Raw genomic sequence first — 21,511 nt, forward strand, 5'->3', positions numbered from 1 at the left:
AGGAGCCACTATGTCCAGCAAGCTTTCTATAATGGAATTAATCTATTCATGAGGGATCTGCACTTATGAACTAAAACCCTCCTACAAGGCCCCACCTCCCAGCACTGTTGCACTGGTGACTAAGTGTTCCAACACATGGATTTCAGGGGACATGTTTAGACCATGGCAGTTATCTTATGGCTAAATAGCCTGACCATTTCACCAGCATCTACCTGTCTACTCTCTGGAGTACTTTTTCTTCCTTTTCAAATTTTACCTATTTATGCAGTAATTCTTCATTACATCAGGATCCAAAGACTAATCAAGCTAATAATCAAGTGTGTGCTTACTTAGCATTAATATGCCAGTATATTTGAATAACGTATTTTCACAAGAATTTTTAGAAGACAATATCTTAATGCAAAGAATTAGTACAAGTCTGTGGACTTTCAATTCTATGGCATCCCAGTAGACGTGATATTTCGAGGTGTTTAGGCCATTATTACACTTCAGATTTCTTTATAGAAGGTCACTCACTCTGCATGGGTGGCCTTGCCAAGTTTAAAAGGATATGCTTGGAAAGGATAGGACTTTTCTATCAATCAGGATATATCAGAGCTGCAAGGCACCTCAGGGATCATTAGGTTCAGCCCTCAGACAGTAGATTAAATGGAAAGGCTGAAAAAAGGGCTCAAGTATCCTGATCACTGGATTAACTATTTTTGTGTATTGAGGTCAATGTATTCACTTTGAATTTCTTTTCAGTAGGTGAGGGTTATTTTTATCATTAAAATTACCTGCCATTAACATTGAAGTTCTAAATATTTCAAATATTGAGATTTTCTATTGCAGAATTTAGCATATATGACAAGCCAATATTTCCTTGCTGTTTAATTTGTACCTGTTTCTCCTACTACTAATATAGCATGCATCATGGATTTGAAATTTATATTTTGGAGTTTAAACATTGAATTGAAAGTCATTAGCTTCCTTAGCCTGGACTGACGGGTGATACATTTCTGCTTCTTTTTGTATTGTAACTTTGTGCTTCTCTTACCCCTTTTGCCAATCTCATTGTCTCTGCAGGCAGCAGTGTGGAATTTGATTGGTGTGCTGTCTCTAGTATCCGCACACTGCGTCAACTTGGCAAGAAGACGGTGGTGGTGAATTGCAATCCTGAGACTGTGAGCACAGACTTTGATGAGTGTGACAAACTGTACTTTGAAGAGTTGTCCTTGGAGAGAATCCTAGACATCTACCATCAGGAGGTAAGAAAAGAAAAACAGAAAAAAAAAAGAAAAAAAGAAGATAGCTATATGCAGTATACACTTTATATATATGCATTCAGGTATGTAGATATATATTATAATTCCCCTTAGAAGAAAGAACTGCCAGTGGCATCCATTGTCTTATTTTGTAGTAAAACTCTAAAAAAAAAAAAATCACTCCATTCTTATATTTTTGAGCCCCTGGCACAGAGTGATTATTTTTCACATAAAGTTTACTTTTTCTTTCTAAGGGTTTCAGCTAGATTGAAAACTCTACTTGATAACATGTGCCAGATACATATTAACTAATGCAAGATGATCCCTCATAAATATCTTGCAGAGTGATTTAATTGGTCGTCTACACATACAATAAACAGCCTCTTTCTAGTTTGTGTGATGTGGTTTAATGATGAACAGTTCACTGAAAATAGTCAATTGTTCAAAAAAGACCAGTTAATTCCTTGTTCCATCAGATGAAGCCATTAGTCTTCAGTTTAAGATCAATGAGTTCATTGTGAATAATTTTGCTTCTTTTATAGCTTTCATTTACAGTTGCTCCTCCATTCCCATCCCAATATTACTGAGTATCTTCACTGTGAATTCATGGGATTGAAGATTACTATAAGACTGTAGCACAAATTAAATTATCTTATAATTAAAACAAAAACTACTGGAAAATTTTAGAGTGATGTCCAGTAGTTAGGCCTTTGATATTATTACAGTTACTATTATTACTTTTTAACAGAAAATCATCTCTGTGTTGAAAATATAGTCAATTAGAGGGAAAAAAGTACTAAATTAGAGCCAAAATACTTAAATTTTAGTTTTGACTGACAACCTCATTGATTTCTTTAAGTTACATAAATTCTCTGTGTTTTATCTTTATTTTAAATGAATCATATGAGTATAAACACATGCCACTTGCAAATACTGTGAAGTTAACATAGAGTTTATGGCTGAAGTCAGATTGTAAAGTATGAAGTATAGTGCTAGAATAATGTTATTATTTTACTATTACAAAACAAAGTAGACAAGTTTAGGAAGGATGTATAATTATAGTTGTCTACTTGGGCCTGGCCTACTAATCCTTTCATAAAATTGATCCATTAAATAGAATATATAGCATTTTTTTAGACCTATCTCTGACATGGTTGTTTTTAAATCACTCCTTAATATTCATTTCAGAGATAGGTGGGCATCAAAATAAGTGTACCCTACAAATATTTCTTGAATATTTTATAAATCCAGGTTCAGTATGATAGACACCTAGGAAAACAGGTTCAAGACATTAACAATAAAACTAGTATCTGTGATATAAATGTGAAAAATCAAATACTAATTTAAAAATATTAAAAAACATTACAGATGATAGCAGCAGGCATTTTTGCATATAATTAATTATGTCCTCATGAAATGGTTTCAAGAAAGATGAAAAACCTCTGTGACTGCTTTTGGATACAATTATACATGGCTCTTAATGAGATTTGTTTACTAAAACTGAAGTCAGTGTTACAGAAAGAATTAAGTTGGGCCTTCTTTGAAACTAATTTGTATTTAAAATATAGTATTACTATATATTAGGAGGTAATTTAAAATATGCTAGAGGACATAATATGATGTACATATGTAAATGTAGACAATGGTACTTCTGTCACAAAACAAGTTAAATGAATGGATTAATGACAGACATTAATTAGTGATAGGCAAAACCCATTAGAGAATGCATGACTCAAGACAGAATTAAGGTTCATTTATAGCATTTGGCTTAATTGTAATTAAATGTAATCCTAAAATACTGCCTAAACTATAAAACATCTTTTACTAAAATGTAAATTAGTAAAATACAAAGCATCATCCTTCTCATTGGCAGGTGTACAGATAGAATTTTATAAATTGGAGACAATTCATAAAATTCCAAAAACCAGGGCCATTTGTAATGAGGCAAATACTATTTCTGTTAGAAAGATAAATTTTCTCACGTTACATTCTTTCTGTAATACATCTAATTTGTGCATAAAAATAAGGACTAACCAAAGTGATTAGTGGCCGGGATAAGTTAAGATATTCTCAAATAAATTTGAAGCATTTCCTTTTAATGTTTTTCTATTGAAAATATGTTTCTGGTATGATTGCAACTTGGATATTGTTTCAGAAATATTCTTGTGCTGTGGTAGGTTAGTGCTATCAGGTTTAAAAAAACAGAAAACTAACATGGGTAAAAAGGATGCAAACAGATCTAGGTATGATTAATGGAATTTTGGGAGCTTAATGGAATTTTGGGCCTAAATATTTTAGAAATCTACTAAACAATATTCAAAAGTTATAAGATTTTATTTCAGTAGGTTTCTTGAAACTATTCAGGCATAATGGCTAGGATAAGGATGATGATTTACCTGTGTGGGTTACCAGGTTCTCATCCCTATGTTCCTACAGGTCCCGTGATATTTGGTGTTGGATCAATTTAAGATTGGATTATTCCATAAAACTATGTTATATTAACATCTTACAAATATGTTCTCATACTGAATTCCTTTTGCTGTGTGGGCAAGACCTGCACAACACCATCACACAGCTAATAGGAGCTTTGGGCTTATGTAAGAAAATCTTACACAAATCAACATCTGAAATAAGGCTAAAGATTCTGGCACTGTTTGCAAAGCAAGTAGTAAGGCAGTAGGAACTAAAATCAGTTACTAGGTACTGTCAACAGGTACCAAGGCTGCAGCAAAGGAGAGGGGAAGGTGGAAGGTCATCAAAGCGGAAGGTCATCAAAGTGGGACCTGAGATACTAGACTGGACCTAAGGGGTAGCTAAAGGTTAGATAAGCTGGAAGAGAAGAGAAGGAAACAACAGCCAGGGAAGTTTCAGTGGTGCAAAGAATTTGCTAGTGGGAAAGTAGGTAGTTGGGGCTAATGAGTAGTCTTTTTGAGGCTAAGGGGGTGATAATAGATAAGATTGGAAAGTCTTAAGTGCCCTGGGGGTCAAAAGTTTATACTTGATTCTCTAGGCAACGGAAACCTTTGGAGAACTCTGAGTGTAGGAGCAATTTGATGAAGCAGTCTTGCTTAATCTTAATGTGAAGTGCTAGGGTGCAGGTGTGCAGGAGAAGGGAGTGTTAAAGGGAGAAATCTGTATTCAGTTAGGAAATTCCAGCAGTAGTCCGGGAATTAATTGATTATAGAATAGAGTACGTGGCAAACATTTATTGGCTTTATTTTCCTTTCCATTTGCCACACATGTGAACGTCACAAATGATATTCATGTGTACTTGTATGAAAATCTTGCACAGATTGTAGCATCTAAGTGCCTGGGAAGTCAAAACTTTGTGGCATCATTTAACAGTATTCATTGGTAGGAGAGATGTAAATATCACAATCAGGTTAAGAATTATCAGTAAGGAAATAGATGCAATATTAGCATAGTTGTCCATTCATAATGAAGTTACTCCAATGGCTGATATTGTGCGTGTCTTTTTCAGGCATGTGGTGGCTGCATCATATCAGTCGGAGGCCAGATTCCAAACAACCTGGCAGTTCCTCTGTACAAGAATGGTGTCAAGATCATGGGCACAAGCCCCCTGCAGATTGACAGGGCTGAGGATCGCTCCATCTTCTCAGCCGTCTTGGATGAGCTGAAGGTGGCTCAGGCACCTTGGAAAGCTGTTAATACTTTGGTAAGGAGAGAAACAAGTATCTGTTTTTAACGTTCTATTTTGAAGAGCTGTAACCTGAATGTTGACTATTGGATATGTTAACTACAGGGCAGATAGAATGCATACACTTAGTGAATTTTCTTTAAAGTTGTTGTATATCCATGATTGCAGTTAAATGCTGATTATGAATTGATAGCAGTATTCTCATTAAGATTCAGACAATGAAAATAATTTCAAACCAGTTTTGAACAAGATTTGATATTTAGAATCAAAAGCTAGGAATTTTATGTATTTCAGTGTCCAATTTACATTTTAATGGTGTCTTTTAGAGAATAAAGAAGCTGGGTTACCACTTGAGCTAATGATACATTCTGTAATTTTATTGCATATTTTAAACTATTCATACATTTTTGTCGTTGCTTCTATTAATTAGAATGAAGCACTGGAATTTGCAAAGTCTGTGGACTACCCCTGCTTGTTGAGGCCTTCCTATGTTTTGAGGTAACACTGTATATTGTTTTTCAAAACAATGATTCGAAAATTGGGAGATACAGAAATGCATGCTGTATACTAATAACACTAAGGTTCTATATGTAGTAATTTATAAATCCATTGACAATTTCCAAACCATCACAGCCAGTTGAAGGACCAATGTGTGGTCTTCTAGTTTAATGCTTTCCCTTCAGGGAGTGGCCATAGGAAGAGACTACAGTTCTTCATCTAGAAGTGTAGTGGAAGGCATCTCCTTACCAGAGAGGGTAGCTTTGTATTAGAGAACAGGACAATTAAAAAAAGACACACACAAATTGAGGTATCTCTCACCAGCATGTTTTCTGATACCCAGTAATGACAGCTTATCTTTGACTATTGTCAGCACCTTCTGATAGTGCCTTTGTTTTAAAATTTTAAGTTTTTGAGATAAGAATGTTTAATAGATAAATTATAATGGTGAGGAACAGGGACAGTCAGGATCTTTTATATTAAACTTTAAAAGAAAGTTTTATCATGAAAGGAGAAGTTGTGAATTATCGCTTACTTTCTTCAGATGTTACCACATGTAAGGAATGACTTCACTAAACAGGGGATAATAAAAGAAACACAATTTGCTCTGCACAATTTGAAAGTGTAAATGGAATTTGATATGAGTTCCTTTAAAATGATGAAAATGAAAAATTTCAAATGAGGTGGAAATCTTGTTATTTAAATATCATTATGTGTAAACCATAGTCTAATAATACTACCTCTTTGAAGAGTTAATGTAAATTAATTTAAACATGCACACATTTAAGGAAGGATTAAAAAAACAGCTTTGCTATCACACTTCGTTTCCCTTTTTGCAATCTATATTTTTGTTCCAGTTTCATATACTCTGAATGATAAGCATTATTGCTCTAGCCTTCCTCTCTTAAACAAATGAAGCAATTGAAAGCCCTTTAGGCAGAAATTTGTAATAGGATGATAAACTGGTGAGGTGATGGATATATAAATAACTTGATTGACTTTCGATAATGTCAAAACATAGATCAAAACATCACATAATACCTCATAAATATATGCAATTACTATTTACCAATTAAAAATATATTTTAACTTTAAAAGAGAAATTTGTAGTAGTGTAAAAGAGGTAAATGCTTCTGTTTAAAAGCAAAGTAATATATATATTTTTTTTTTTTGCTTTCTGTTACTCCTCCTCTCCTCCCCTCCCAACCCATTTTGAAAATGTTGAAATTCAGAGTAAATTGATTTCAGATAGCATTTTTTCTCAAGTATTTAAAAAGAAAGGATATAGTTAAAAAGATTTTATTCAGATACTGTACATTATGTTAGCAAATATTACTTTAAAAATTGATTCATCTGCAATCTGGTTGAGGGAGTAGCATAACCTGCTTTGACAACAGAGCAGTGGCCTAAGATCAGCAGTTGATACTGAACTCTGAAGAAACAGGTTGGAGAAATCAGGTTCTGGGCTGAATCCTGCTAAGGCTTAAGAATTACCTGGAACCAGCAGAGTGTTAATATAGTAAATCAGAAAGGGCAAACCTTGGAGAAGTATAATTACTGGAGCTACCAGGATTCCCTTTGGGAATTAATACAGGTTTACCGACCCCCAACACTTTACCTTCTTCTATCCTCAACTTTGTCAGTTTTTTTTTTTTTTTTTTTTTTTTTTTTTTTTTTTTTTTTTTGAGGCGGAGTCTTCACTCTGTCACCCAGGCTGGAGTGCAGTGGCACCATCTCGGCTCACTGCAAGCTCTGCCTCCCGGGTTCGCGCCATTCTCCTGCCTCAGCCTCCGGAGCAGCTGGGCCTACAGGCGCCCGCCACTGCGCCCGGCTAATTTTTTGTATTTTAGTAGAGACGGGGTTTCACCGTGTTAGCCAGGATGGTCTCGATCTACTGACCTCGTGATCCGCCCGCCTCGGCCTCCCAAAGTGCAGGGATTACAGGTGTGAGCCACCGCGCCCGGCCAACTTTGTCAGTTTTATACTTTGGTTGATTGTCCTGGTGATTAAATGGAGAAAAGTCTCAATTTAGCAAGAGGCACCTTGTTATTCTGCCCGGACTGGACCTAAAAGTTGTCTGGAACTGTTCTGAGAACCAGTTAAGTCTAACATTAGCATAAACCTGACCTGCTTTTTTTTTCCCCCTCCTTTTCCAGTGGGTCTGCTATGAATGTGGTATTCTCTGAGGATGAGATGAAAAAATTCCTAGAAGAGGCCACTAGAGTTTCCCAGGTAGTGTCCAATTTCTTTGTAGTGACTTTTGTCTCTTAAATGCAACCTTACTTTGTATGTTTTCTTTTCACACAATGTGTTAGAATGAGTTTTCTTTTTTTCCTCTTCTACCCTCTAGTCTCCTATATATAAGAATGAGAAAACTTGAAGGTATTAAATTATAACTAGATTTTTAAGGTTGGTGGAAAAAGAGGAATACCTGTGCATATTTTATCAAAACAGATTTTGGACTCCAGGAGTCTAAAAGGACAATGATTTTTGTTCTTCTCATGAATTAGATGCTGGTCAGGGTATTTCTGGAATTCCTAGTCTCAAGGGCTGCTCAACCCTGCTCACCATTAACAAGTGAAAGCTTTCCTGATTTTTAATTTTCACATCTGGGAACTTTGCCTTAGTCAAACATGCAACTTTCATAGTCCCTCACTCAACTATTTTTTATCTTTTCATGTTGGCACATTCAATTTGTGAGTTAATACAAACATCTCTTATTTTGTGGCAACTCAACCGCCTTCCTCCACTTCCCCTCAGCCTTTACTTTCTCCTTCAGTATTACCTCAGCATGATCCATTTAAGATTTACCCAGTGGGGTTATTGATCTTGTATTGTAGAGGATAAAAGTAATGTTTTCCTTTTAAAAGCTTTCAAAAGCTTGTTGGGGCTTTTTTTTTTTTTTAAGGGGGGGAACAATTCATAGAGAAGAGTTTGATGTTAGGCAAGTGGAATTTGGAGGGAGGAAGAGTGAAATCAGGAGCACTTCAAAGAGGAATAAAGTGCATGGACTGTTTCTGCACACATGACGCTGGATCTCTCTTCTGTGTATGATAGCTGCTCCCAAGGATGTTTGGGTGGTAAGAGAGTAGATAAGAATAAAGAGTGAGAAAAGGCAAAGAGTATAAAAAAAGAAAACCAGGTAGATTTTGAATTCATGTTTGTGTGCAAATCAGATAGCTGAGAAAGGAATCTTTCCAATGGGCCAGTTTTCATTAATGGAGTGAGACATCAATTGTCTTCTCCTCTATTTTATTCCTGGCCAGGGGTCCTGCCATGTGGCCCTTTTCAGGGACTGACTACTGTACTCAGCTGGTCTCACATGAGTGATGAGGCAGGTGTCCCATCTTGTCTGCCTCGAACACTCCTCATAGGATCTCAGTACAATATTTTTAAAGTATTTTTCCATTAGCATATGGATAGAATCCACAGGGGACCAAAGTTTAATAATAGAGATGTTGTGATTGAATACTTTATAGTTCAATGTTCCCTGTCAAACTACAGCAGCATCTGGGATACTAAATTCAATGACTCTAGAGTAAAACCAGCCCCAATCAATCACTAATCTATGTATGCATTCATTTATTTATAACACCTGTTATATGGTGGCATTGATCTCAGTATCAGCAATTACACTTATGTAAAGAAAGATATGATCTCTACTGTCACATAGGACTTCTTTTTGCTAGGCTCAATAGACGTCAAATAATTACAATTAAATATGATGAGCAATGAACATTGCAATAGAAAAAATACAGGATGTTGAGGGAGAGTGTGAAAGTCTTGGGCTCTAGTCCCTGAGGAAGGGACTTTTAATTGATACCTAATGGTTGATTCAGAATTAACTGGGCAAATGGCTTACATTGTGGGAGTAGGAGGAAGAAAGGAACAGCATGTTTGAAGGCCTGAAGGGGAGAAACAGTAGGGAGTTTCTCAAAACTGATAAAGCATTCTTTATATGGCTAGGACATCAAACGTGATGCTGATTATTAATGATGGTGTAGAAGTAGTCAGGGACCAGATAAAGTAGACTTTATTGGTCATTATAATGAGTTTGAATTTTAGTCATATTTTTAATTTTAAAAAGATTAGTGTGCTGTAGTACACAGAGTGAATTATGGGGAAGACCAAATTCATGGAAAGAGGTGAGTGAGTTATTGGTATAGCTCAGGGTAGAGATGACAGTGCTTGGGATAAGAGTAATGACACTAAAGATGGAGAGAAATGATAAGAATGTGCATTGAAAAGAATTAGTGAATGAATGGAGGAGGAGGGTGAAAGAAGATAAAGGATAACTCCTGAGTCTTCTGCCTTGAATAATGGGGTAGACAGTGATGCCATTTATTGAGATAGGGAACACTGAGGAAGGAGAAAAGTCTAGAGGGAGGAATTATATATTTATTTTTTAACCTTTTGAATATGAACTGCCTGTGAGAAATCCAAGTGGAGATGATTTAAAGGCAAGGGTTATTATAATAGGTTTGGAATTGAGTACCAAGATCACGGCTAGAGATAGAGAAGTAAATATAGATTTTGAAATAAATAGCATATCATTTTAATTGAAGATTAGAAAATGAAAGCAATCACTGAGGGAGAGAGTATAGAAGAAAAGGAACAGCTAAGACAGACACCAGAGGAATACTGGCATTTAAGGCAGAGAGGAGAAGAAAGAACCACGAATGAGCTGAAGAAAGAAGCCCAAAAATGTAGTTTACAGATACCAAAGGAAGAAAGTGTTTTTTCAGAAGGCCAGCCTTATATAATGCTGTATTTCATGATAGTGGTCAGAAGGGGTTTGTGTTCAGAGGAAAAAGGGATATTCAGAGAAGGATTCAGGGAGGAGATGGCGTATGACCTAGGCCTTGAAGGGTGAGTTGAGATTTGAAAGATGAAGCTGAGGAGAAAAGATAGAATGCATGTGGGGAAGAGACTCATGGAAGGAAATGAATACAGGGCCTGGTAAGAAGACAGTGGCCCAGGTTGTTTTAGCCTATGGCACAGAGGAGAAGATATCTAAACCCTGGAGATCTTCCCTCAACCTCTTCATTTAGTCTGGAGAAAAGCAAGTGCGGGTTAGGTTGTGGAGGGCATACCAACCCTAACTTGGAGGAACTGAGTGTGGGAAGTACTTCAGGATGAGAAGGGTCTGAAACAGCCAAGAAAGGAAGGATGTTTTAAGATTAATAAATAAAAATACTTGGTTTTACAGTTCCAAATGTCATACTCTAGAAGTGGCATACGACAAATCAACTCGAGGTAAAGGATGAGTAAGACCAAAAGGAAACTCTCATTCTGAGTTCTCCCACTATTCTCAAAGAGAGATCTGATTTAGGGAGTTGTAGTGCTCAGAAAAGATAAGGGTAGAAAGAAAGAAATATTCTGAACCAATAATACTATATAATAATAAAGTAGAGAAATATTCATGATTCTGGTAGCAGAGAAAGAAGCCATATTCTGCTTCCTACTTAGTCCCCTCTTTTCTCTAATTGGCCTGGATGCCTATACTTGAGGATTCATGGTCAGTTTGCTGAGCGCTCAAAGTCAGAGAAAGACCCTCTGCCTCACTGTAAGCAGAGAACAACCTTGTTCTTACAGCACAGATTAGGTAATGAGTTTATGTAGTATGTTCAACCTTGAGTGTTTTGCAAGTATTGCCCTGATACTTATAATACTTAAGGTACATGGTTTATTGACACTATATACATACTGTTAGCTAAATATTCTGCTCCTCTGTTTTCCTTCGTGACAGGAGCACCCAGTGGTCCTGACGAAATTTATTGAAGGGGCCCGAGAAGTAGAAATGGATGCTGTTGGCAAAGATGGAAGGGTAAGTGCTTTATTCTCATCTCCTTCATTCCTGCCTTCTGATCATTTTTTTTTTCTTTAACAGTCTTGAAATATTGACAGGTTAGAATTCACGATATCTATAAAATAGGTCTCCAGTAATAGTGGAGAAGCTGTTAAAAAAATCAAATTCTCTGACAATTCAGTTGAGGTGTCATGGGTATAACATTTTCTATGTTTCATACTGTTAGAATTTCTCTGATGATACTCAAAAGTAATTATCATCCTGTACTCATCATTCCTTTTGAATAGATTTTCTCTCTCATTTTCTTTTGTCTGTAGCTTTCCTTTTATGTTTCAATGGATATTATGAAAACATCTAATACTTTTCTTTCTGAAGTTCCCAATTGAATCCTGTTTTTTCTTCTTTCTTCATTTCCCACCCTCCTCCCTTTTTATTGGGTTAATAAAGGCAAAGTCAAACAAAGTAGATAAGGATAATAATATGAAATTGGCTTACCATATCACATCTTGTATTTCTAATACAATGAATACCTCCAACTTCAAGGAGAAATGAAAGTATAAAAAATGTTTTACTTTAGTTTTATGGTTGTATTAATAATGTATTTGTGACTTCTCTTAAAATGTAGTAAGTTATGTTGTAGGGAGTCTATGCCATTTTACTTGCTTTAAGGAAAAATACGAAGTTGGCGTTCATCTTTTGCTTTGCAAATACTTCAAAACACTACTGAAGATGTTAAATCTTTTCTTCTTTTCCTTCCAGATTAGCAGTTCAGAGTAGATCTTGTTAATAAAAATGGTAATGGTATGTACTTACGACAGAATCACATAATCTTGAGTTGAAACACCCTTAGAGAGAATTTATTCCAGCCTTCCACCCTCCAAGTCCGAAGTTTTCTTTACAGCATCCCTGGAAGGTGGTCATATGTTTTCTTTTAAGCACTTTGGTGATACAAAACACGACACATTGTAGGATTACATATTGTGGTCACTTTTTTTTTTGACATCTCAGGTATTCTTTATCTTGAACTAAGTCCTGTTTCCTTGGGACTCTTATCCCTGGTTTTCTGAGTTTCAGAGCAAAAACTTTATCTCTTTCCTTTTCAACATCTTAAGTATTTGAAGGTTGAGATATAAAATAAGAGGAATGTGATACCTATATATGGAAGTGGAGAATGTAAGACTGGCCTGGAGACATTTGTACTTTTTCAAATACTGTACTAGTAAAATAAGGCTGGTCTGTTGTCTTTATTTGGCTCTAGGTTGCCAGGATACGTGCTTTCCCTAAGGTTTTCTCAGATATCAACTATTGCACGTCGTCCTGTACTCCCTGTTTTGGAAATGTTCCAGGTTATTCACATAGTTTTTAAATTGCCATGCTAAGAAATGGACATAGAACTGCAGGTATATTATGATTGTTGCTGAGCTCGGTGGGGTGAATGCCTCCCCTTTTCTAGACACCTCACCAAAAATGAGCTCTTATTATTTTATAAATAAGCTCTTGTAAAAAATGAGCTCTTACTTATATGTGGTCTCTTTTATCCTTACCTTATGCTATGAGCTTATGCTATGAGCAGGTTATTCCTATCTTATCATAAACCAAGGCTAAGCAAGTAAAGCACTTTGCCCAGGTCACAGAATAGAAGGATGGAAACTCAAATGTCACTCTGTTTTAAGACATTTATAAATCTGATAAATAAATTACATAAGAGATTTGCTTAAGTCCTTTATACCCACCCAATTATTCTCCCTTACTCTCAGCTTCGCCATTTCCCAAGGACACACATATTATTAACACATGGGTTATAGTGATTGAGACCATAGACTTTGGAATCTGACAGATAAGATTCAAAATCCTAACGCAGTCACATACCAGTCACATGAACCTGGGTTATTTATTATTACATTGCTTTTGTTTCCTTACTTCTAAAAAAGGGCTAAAATATTTTCCTTTCGACTCCTTCCTCTTTCAAACTTCCATTTAATGATCTTTTGATGAGATCTTTGAGACTTATTTTTAGTCCACCCAAGTTGTGCCATTTACCTAGATAGATATTGAGCTCTCCCACCTTCTTTTCTTTCCCAGTGCCTAAAAGATGAAGATATTTTCAGTGCTTTTCAAATGCTTTAGTTTCCTATCCCATTCTTAAACATCAATATGAATTTGTTTAGTTTTACTCTTTTCCTATTACTTATACCAATGCTAATGAGTGGATGAGGGAGGTAGGCTCTCAGCCCCTCTTAGCTGCCTCTAGAGGCAATCTGTTTGTTACTGCACAAGGAGGCAGCACTTTCTACTGCTCTCATCAGGAATGCAGCAAGGGAACTGGTCCATGCTCAGTGCATCTGTTAGGACCAAAGGGGAGGATGAGGGTGTAGCATTCTTGAAGGAGGACCTGAAAACTCTTTCTAAAATACTTTTCTTTTTTTTTGGCCAGGTTATCTCTCATGCCATCTCCGAACATGTTGAAGATGCAGGTGTCCACTCGGGAGATGCCACTCTGATGCTGCCCACACAAACCATCAGCCAAGGGGCCATTGAAAAGGTCATTTATAAATAAAAGTGGAAGGGAAAAGGCAACAGTGAGGGAAAAAAAAACCTAATTTTTTTTTTTTTTAAAGCTAGATAGCAATGTAAGATATGCTGCAGGTTAAATTTAATGATGAGGCTAACTTCCTTGCTCTGAGTCACCTGGGTATTCTAAAGATAACAATTTTCTTCACTGTCCTTTTGAGCCCCTTTGGTTGTATGCGAGTACAGGGGTGGTCAAACTTGAATGTGCATCACAGACACCTGGAGAGCTTGCTAAACACACTGCTGGACTCCATCCCCCAGTTTCTGATTTCATATTTCTGGATCAGGCCCCAGAATTTGCATTTTTCACAAGTCCTAAGGTGACGCTATCGGTGCTAGTCTGGGGATTATAGAGAACTGCTCCCGGCGATTCTAATGTTTCAGGGCCACACACAGGTGAGCAGCATCTGAAGCAATGCTTCTCAGTTAGGAGTGGGGAAACAGGTGTGGACCAGTCACTTGAGAACTTTCTGGAATCTATGTTTTCCCTCCTCACCCTTGATTTCACCTCCAAACAGCACTTTCTGATATCTCATTTGAGCTGTCTTTGAGAGCCAGTCTTATAAAGAACGTCCCAAAAATAATGACTCTGCCTTAGTTCTCAATATGCACTGCTAGGTGTACATTTAGAGCCTATCATCTTAAATAACCTTTGAGGTGGTCCCATTAGTCTTTAGGTATATTAGATCAGGCTCAGCTCCTTTTAGTGAGCTTTTCCAGTGACCCTGCCATCAGAATCCAGGCAGACCCGTCTCTCTGGTTGTACAGTGGGCTGGATTCTGAAGGTCTTTGTTCTAGAAGGTAGAGGTAGCAGGATACTTTGTAATAGCAGAAGCATAAAAGAAAAGAAGTCCTTGGATCTCAAATGTACGGCAGTTTCTCATGTCAGGATAAATGATCCTCAGAACTCAGGATTTTCGAAATCTCTCAGAGCTCAACGTGTCATAGACTCTACTTCCTTTTATACCCAATTACATTGCTGAACCACTCTTGTGAGCATAATGAGAGAGGAACTCTTGCTTTTTGTAATCAATGCCCCCTCTTGGCATAGGGACATTCTGGCTCTGGTTGAATACAGGGATTCCTGTATGTGACATGCAGGGCCTCCCTACAGGGAAACACTGTTTCCTTCCAAACATAATATCTAACCTTGTAGAGTCCAGGGCAATGGAAAAGCAACATAAAAGAAATCTCTCTGGTCTCTTTGCAGTACCATGTAATTTCAGGGCCTGTACCTCCCCAGCAGGTAGGTCATTACATTGATATAGAGGTTGGACTGCAGTTTCTGGTGCTAAAGCAATGAGACTGAAAGGATTCCATTTAACCCTCAATGTAAAACCAGGTTATATAATTGTAGGCAGATAGGGGAATTTGGCAGAGAGATAATCATGTAAAATTATTTGTTCTTTTCCTTCCTATTATTTGGTGTGTATTTATTGCATATTATTTTGTTAATAGAAGCCTAATAGTGCCCTCCATTATAATTATTAATGTAGATATATAGCTCTCTGTAAAGAGAAATTAAAGACATCCAAATTTAAGGTATTGTGCCTTTTAGAAAGTTTTCAAAAACTAAGATATACTCTTTAGCACACTATATGATTATCCTTTTTAATTTAGGTGAAGGATGCTACCCGGAAGATTGCAAAGGCTTTTGCCATCTCTGGTCCATTCAACGTCCAATTTCTTGTCAAAGGAAATGATGTCTTGGTAAGAAATGCCAAGATGCCTGAGAGGACACCACCACTATGTTACTCATGTTGGTTTGCATCTATCTGGTAATCTTCTCTGTGAGCACCAAAGAGCAACTGAGACCCCTGGATCTGTTTGTGTCTGAGTGTGGAATGATGCATAGCGTATAACGTCTACCTTATTTGAAGGCCCAGGCTCTTGGTGGCACTGATAAGTCAGTTACAGCTTTGTAAAGCACACTGATCCATTGGGAAGGTCACCGTATGGCACCTACAGTATAGTATAGATGGATACGGTGAGACAGACTATCATAAATATACTGAATGTGTAGAGTAGTCATAAATTACATGTACTGAAATTCTCCTTTACTCCTTACCCAGAGATGATACCATTTGCAAAAAAAAAAAAAAAAAAAAAAAAAAAAGATAAATGAACTAGATTAGTCCTAATTAATTTCGTCTTCTTAGTTTAGCTAATCAGTAACTGCCTTAGTCTGTTTTGTGTTGCTATAACAGAATACCTGAGTCTGGGTATAACTTACAGAGAAAAGGGGTTTACTTGGCTTATGATTCTGGTGGCTAGAAAGTCTAAGATTGGAAAGCTGCATCTGGTAAGGGTCTCAGGCTGCTTCCATTCATGGTGGAGAGTGGAAAGGGAGTGGAAAGGGAAATCAGATGGTGAGGGAGAAAGTGAGGGAGAGAAACTGAACAAACCATAGTTTTTAACAGCCCACTGTTACGAGAATTAATTTACTCCTACCAGACTGAGAACTCACCCCAACAGGAGAGCATTAATTTATTCATGAAAAATCCACCCCTGTGACCCAAAAACCTCCCACTAGGCTCCAGTTTCCATCACGGCCACATTGGGGACCAAATTTCAACACGAGTTTTGATGGGGACCAAACCACATCCAAACCATAGTAGTAACCAACATTGATTTACCTCCTACTCACAGTCATATGGTGGCTGCAAAACTGTATTAGGCAAGCCTCTGCTCTCAAAAATCCTGTAATTTAGTGAAGGTTTGGAAGAAGATAAATTTGTAGAAAACTATCAAGTACAGTATCATAGTTGCTAGAGGGGATGTACAAATAAAATGGGATTGTACTTATAGAGCAGAGAGGGCATATTCTCCAGTGTGTGTGTGCACGAACATGTATTTGAGCATCCTATGCTTGGTTAGGAGTAGATCATAAAAGACTTCAGGGTAGATTTTGTATTGTGAACTGGATCTTGCAAAATGGTTGGAATTTTGACAAGTTAAGGATGGTAGAGAGATTATTACATATAGATAGAACATCATCTGTAAAGGTGAAAAAAGAGCATATTTGGAGACAGTAAATAGTTCAGTTGAATCAGATGATTTTACTGAGTAAAACGAATGAACTGGGAAAGTGAGATTGAGTCCAGGAGAGTAGTATAAGAGTAGTATAAGATAGTGAGGTGCATTGAAGCAAGAGGACAGAAACCCTTCAGGGATTAGACTTTAATCTGATGCCAGTGGACATCCAGCGAAGGTTTTCAGGAGGGGTATGGCATTATTTGAGCTCTGCATTAAACGAAACCCATCAGCAGTGCATGGGAATGCAATTTGGAAAAAGGCATGGAAAAAAGTCAGAGTTCAGAGATACTGACTGAAAGTACCTGGAAAAATCCAAGCAGTGAGGATAAAAGAGATAAGATTAGCAAAACAAGAGCTGGTCCCCAGATAATAACAGCTGGAAACCAGTGGTAGAGAGAATATTAATATTGTTGTTACTGGCTTTCAATGTCCTCTTTCTCATTTTGAATTTTATCTCTTCAGGTGATTGAGTGTAACTTGAGAGCTTCTCGATCCTTCCCCTTTGTTTCCAAGACTCTCGGGGTTGACTTCATTGATGTGGCCACCAAGGTGATGATTGGAGAGAATGTTGATGAGAAACCTCTTCCAACATTGGACCATCCCATAATTCCTGCTGACTATGTTGCAATTAAGGTAACATTTTCAAAAATGTTAGTCATTTTTGAAATGTATTAGTCATTTTATGAGTTCTAGTGAAATTAAAGGAACAATTTGTCATCAAAAATCTTGTTACTTTTAAAACCTTCTAACTAAAGGGTTGGACTAGAGATTTATGTTTCCTTTTGATAATGTACTGCAGTTGTACTATAGGCAACTTTATGTGAACTATTGTACATTTCAAAAATTTTTAAAAAACTATCTAGAATTCCATAACTTCAAAACCAAGTAACTGAGTGAATTATCAGCTTTTTATGCAGCTGACACATGATGATGCTAGTTTAGCTGGTAAATAGAAATCCAGGACATACTTTGTTAGGATAAAGCTTGAATTGTGCCCAGTCTTACATGACCTTTGTAAAGAGGGTTACCCTGTGGGGGTTGGCTAAATTCCTACCACATTGACCACCTTTGCTTAGTACATGTTTTCTTCAGTGGCATGATTTTTCCATTTGAAAAATTGAGACAGCTGTTGCTGTATATGGTGCTGTGAGGTTGTTGAAATTGATGACACCTTTAAAAAGAGTAACCAGGAAAATTTAAAGTTTGTTCACAAATTTCCAGTACGTATGTGTATTTTAAGTAATATCTTAATAATGCCATTGTGATCTTCTAGCTGCATCATTATGATTGTGCACAGAACTATGACCTTTAACTACTTGGCTGGACAGGAATAAGGATTGGTGATATATAAACGTATTTGAATTACATAGATGAAGAGCACAATGAAATTAATATTTATGTAACATTAATATTGATATATTTATGTAAAATTGACAAATTTCTGATGTTTTCAAAAGGTTTCTGTTCCTATATGTGCTAGTGACCTCAGCCATAATTGTGTTACAGCTCAGACTTGGACTTTTGATTTTTATGATGGGAACTTTAAGTTGAAGCTGTGCATTTAAAAATCTGTATTAATCTTGCTTAAGCTGATAATGTAGGATGCCTTGAATTTTATAGTGCATTGAGATGGAATGTGACTTTTTATGTTTGGAGGAGGGGTGGCATTTTATTCCTGGAGACTATGACACAAATATATCGTTAAATCTTTTAGTAGAAAAATAGAGAAAAATTTTTTTTTCACTGGAGATTCTATATATGGATTTTAAGTTCATGTTTCTTTATTCACAGTTATAGGAGTATGCTTATTTCTTTTAGTAAATTGATAAATGAATTTTTAACTAAAAATAATATTGATGGATAGATAAGCATTTTTTTTTTTTTGGTTTTGTTTTGAGATGGAGTCTCACTCTGTCACCCTGGCTGGAGTGCAGTGCCATGATCTCAGCTCACTGCAACCTCTACCTTCCAGGTTCAAGTGATTCTCCCTCCTCAGCCCCCTAAGTAACTGGGATTACAGGCACATGCCACCACAACTAGCTAATTTTTATATTTGTAGTAGAGATGGGGTTTTGCCATTTTGGCAAGGCTGGTCTTAAACTCCTGAACTCTGGTAATCCACCTGCCTCGGCCTCCCAAAGTACTGGGATTACAGGTAGATACGCATTTTTTAAATGCACTGTGTCTTCCAGCTTACTCATTCCCTAGTTAGCATTGTATATAAATCTTAAGTTTTTTCAAATTACTTATTCATTGTCAATCTTAATAGCCTAGTGAGGCTAGTAGGTATCAACAGATGGGGAAATAGGGAAGCTGAAGTGCAGAAATATGTAACTTGAGCAAGATGATCCAGTGAAATGACTCCCAAGCTAGAATTCCCATCATAATTTAGATTGGGTGCCAGAATCGATGGAGAAATTGATAAAATTCCTCCATGTACCAGATAAGTGGACATATAGCAAGAAATGGAAACTTGGTTCTTCATGAATTGCATCAGCAAAATAAATGAAAAGGAGGCGCTCCTATATTCTAGTTCATATGAATGTTCTGCACAAAAATGTTTCTAAGCAGAATGTTTTTCAAAGCTTTTAAGAGGTGTCAACAACAGTTTAATGTCTCAGAAGCTGGCTTACAGACAGCCATTGCTGGCAAGGTGGCTTGTTGCAAGTTCAAATGATCAGAACAAGAAGAGGAATGTTTCCAAAGCCTATCAAAGAGAAAAAATGTGTTTGAACTCTGTCTGGAGAGACCAATGCCCAGTGGACTTTGAAATCATTCCAATAGGAATATGCACGGGCCAGATTAGAAACACTGGTCCCGACTGGTCTCAGGGGCCCTATTTACAGAATTAATTTGTGATTATTTAACCTAAAGTTTTGGCCAAGAGCTCAAGAAATTCTTGGAATGGAGTTTTAAAGCTATTTTTCAAGTCAGATGCTTGGACCCAAGAGATTTTTTACATGTCTACTGTAGCCTAAGTGAACCCTGTGAGAGATGATTCGCTAAATATATTTATCCTCTCTTATTCATTTTCTGCTTTTCCCTCACATAATTTTTCTCCCTGTTTTTTTTCCGACAGGCTCCCATGTTTTCCTGGCCCCGGTTGAGGGATGCTGACCCCATTCTGAGATGTGAAATGGCTTCCACTGGAGAGGTAACTAGTTAATTATCCATGGAAGCGTTCATTAAATCTACTTTGAAATCTAAGGTTTTACGATTTGAATACAGTAAAATAAAGGGAATAAAAACTTCTGCCATCAGAGTAAGACTCAAAGGGCTTATGAATTTTGAATTTGAAAAATATTTTACTTCTATTTGGAATAGGGTCTAAATTCTTATTTATATTTTAACATGGGAATATAATACACGTGTTCCTAATTCATTTTCACATGAGAACATCTTCCAAGTATTTATCTAGACATCCAAGTAAGTATCTTCTATGTCTTTTTATTAAAGGTTCTCAGGTCTCTCTGTAATAGCACCTCATTCCCTGCCTCGCTGCCATTAAATTAGATCATTTGATTTTTACTAGTAATATGGAGAATGACAGCATTGTAAAGATCATAGACCTAAACATTGTGGAATCTGCAGATACATACAAAATTTCAGGACTACTTTTAACCTCCTGGGGATTATCTAAAAACTATAATGGAATTGGCCACTGGATGTCCCTCTTCACTTGTGTTGAGGCTGTGTCAGCTGAAGGTTTCTTTAGGATTGTGAAATGTGTTTCTCATAAAGAGCTGTCAGATTCTAGAAAGTTCTCTCCATGTCAGTGTCAGGACATTTTGTGAATCACCTAGCCCTTGACAGACTTACTAGATACAACCTTCAGATTCTCATCAGTGCACATCCGAGTGGCAATATCAGACTGGAAGCAATCATTGTTTCCTCTTGGTATTAAGGAAAACCTAAAAGGAGAAGATACTTAATTGCAACAGAGTATGTGATGTTTTATGTGGTTGCCTGGTTACAAGCAAGATTTGTGGTGAGAAACCAAGTGAAACAAGAAGGCAGGCAGTCAGGAATAAATGGCTGTCCGGTTTGTATTTCGACTCTTAGAAAGGGGACTATTTGCCTCTTTGTTGCTTCTTTTAATTTAAGGGCAAAAACCCCTTACTTTTAAATGAAGGCGCTATGAATGTTACATCTCCAGTCGGTTTAAGGAGACAGTCTTCAGGTTCTTCTTGATCCCATGGTCACTACTACTAGTAATGCTGATTTAGCTGGCCCACTGTTCAGATCAGAGAGAAAGATGTATTTTCCCTAATACTGTTTTCTTTCTTCCCTTTTTTTTGAAACAGAGTTTCGCTCTTGTTGCCCAGGCTGGAGTGCAGTGGCGCCATCTCAGTTCACTGCAACCTCCGCCTCCTGGGTTCAAGCGATTCTCCTGCCTCGCCTCCCGAGTAGCTGGGATTACAGGCATGTGCCACTATGCCTGGCTAATTTTGTATTTTTAGTAGAGACGAGGTTTCTCCATGTGGGTCAGGCTGGTCTCAAACTCCCGACCTAAGGTGATCCGCCCGCGACAGACATGAGCCACCGCGCCCGGCCCATGCTGTTTTCTTTAGCATGGCAAATTTGTTTTCAGTGCTTATGTTCATTCTGCATCCACACATACATTATGGGAGTTATTGAAATATAAGAATAGGAAAAGAATGAGAAATTCAGCTCCCCTTCATTATATGTGTTTCT

The 21,511-nt window shown here is 37.0% G+C and overlaps 1 protein-coding gene across 2 annotated transcripts in view; it reads left to right on the forward strand.

Annotated features, from left to right (window-relative positions):
* Window positions 1-21,511, forward strand: part of CPS1 (carbamoyl-phosphate synthase 1) — a 119,290-nt gene that overhangs the window by 85,441 nt on the left and 12,338 nt on the right. For both annotated transcript variants that reach the window (XR_012421450.1, XM_005574178.4), the window contains 9 exons: window positions 1,066-1,247; window positions 4,726-4,920; window positions 5,333-5,400; window positions 7,557-7,632; window positions 11,150-11,227; window positions 13,644-13,751; window positions 15,401-15,490; window positions 17,279-17,449; window positions 19,896-19,970. Coding sequence is in view for 1 of the 2 variants with exons in the window: in XM_005574178.4 (XP_005574235.3) it covers window positions 1,066-1,247; window positions 4,726-4,920; window positions 5,333-5,400; window positions 7,557-7,632; window positions 11,150-11,227; window positions 13,644-13,751; window positions 15,401-15,490; window positions 17,279-17,449; window positions 19,896-19,970 (1,043 nt within the window). In the remaining variant the exon portion in view is untranslated. The remainder of the gene's footprint in view (window positions 1-1,065; window positions 1,248-4,725; window positions 4,921-5,332; window positions 5,401-7,556; window positions 7,633-11,149; window positions 11,228-13,643; window positions 13,752-15,400; window positions 15,491-17,278; window positions 17,450-19,895; window positions 19,971-21,511) is intronic.

This window comes from Macaca fascicularis, chromosome 12 (assembly GCF_037993035.2).
Source record: "Macaca fascicularis isolate 582-1 chromosome 12, T2T-MFA8v1.1".
Lineage (NCBI taxonomy): Eukaryota > Metazoa > Chordata > Mammalia > Primates > Cercopithecidae > Macaca > Macaca fascicularis.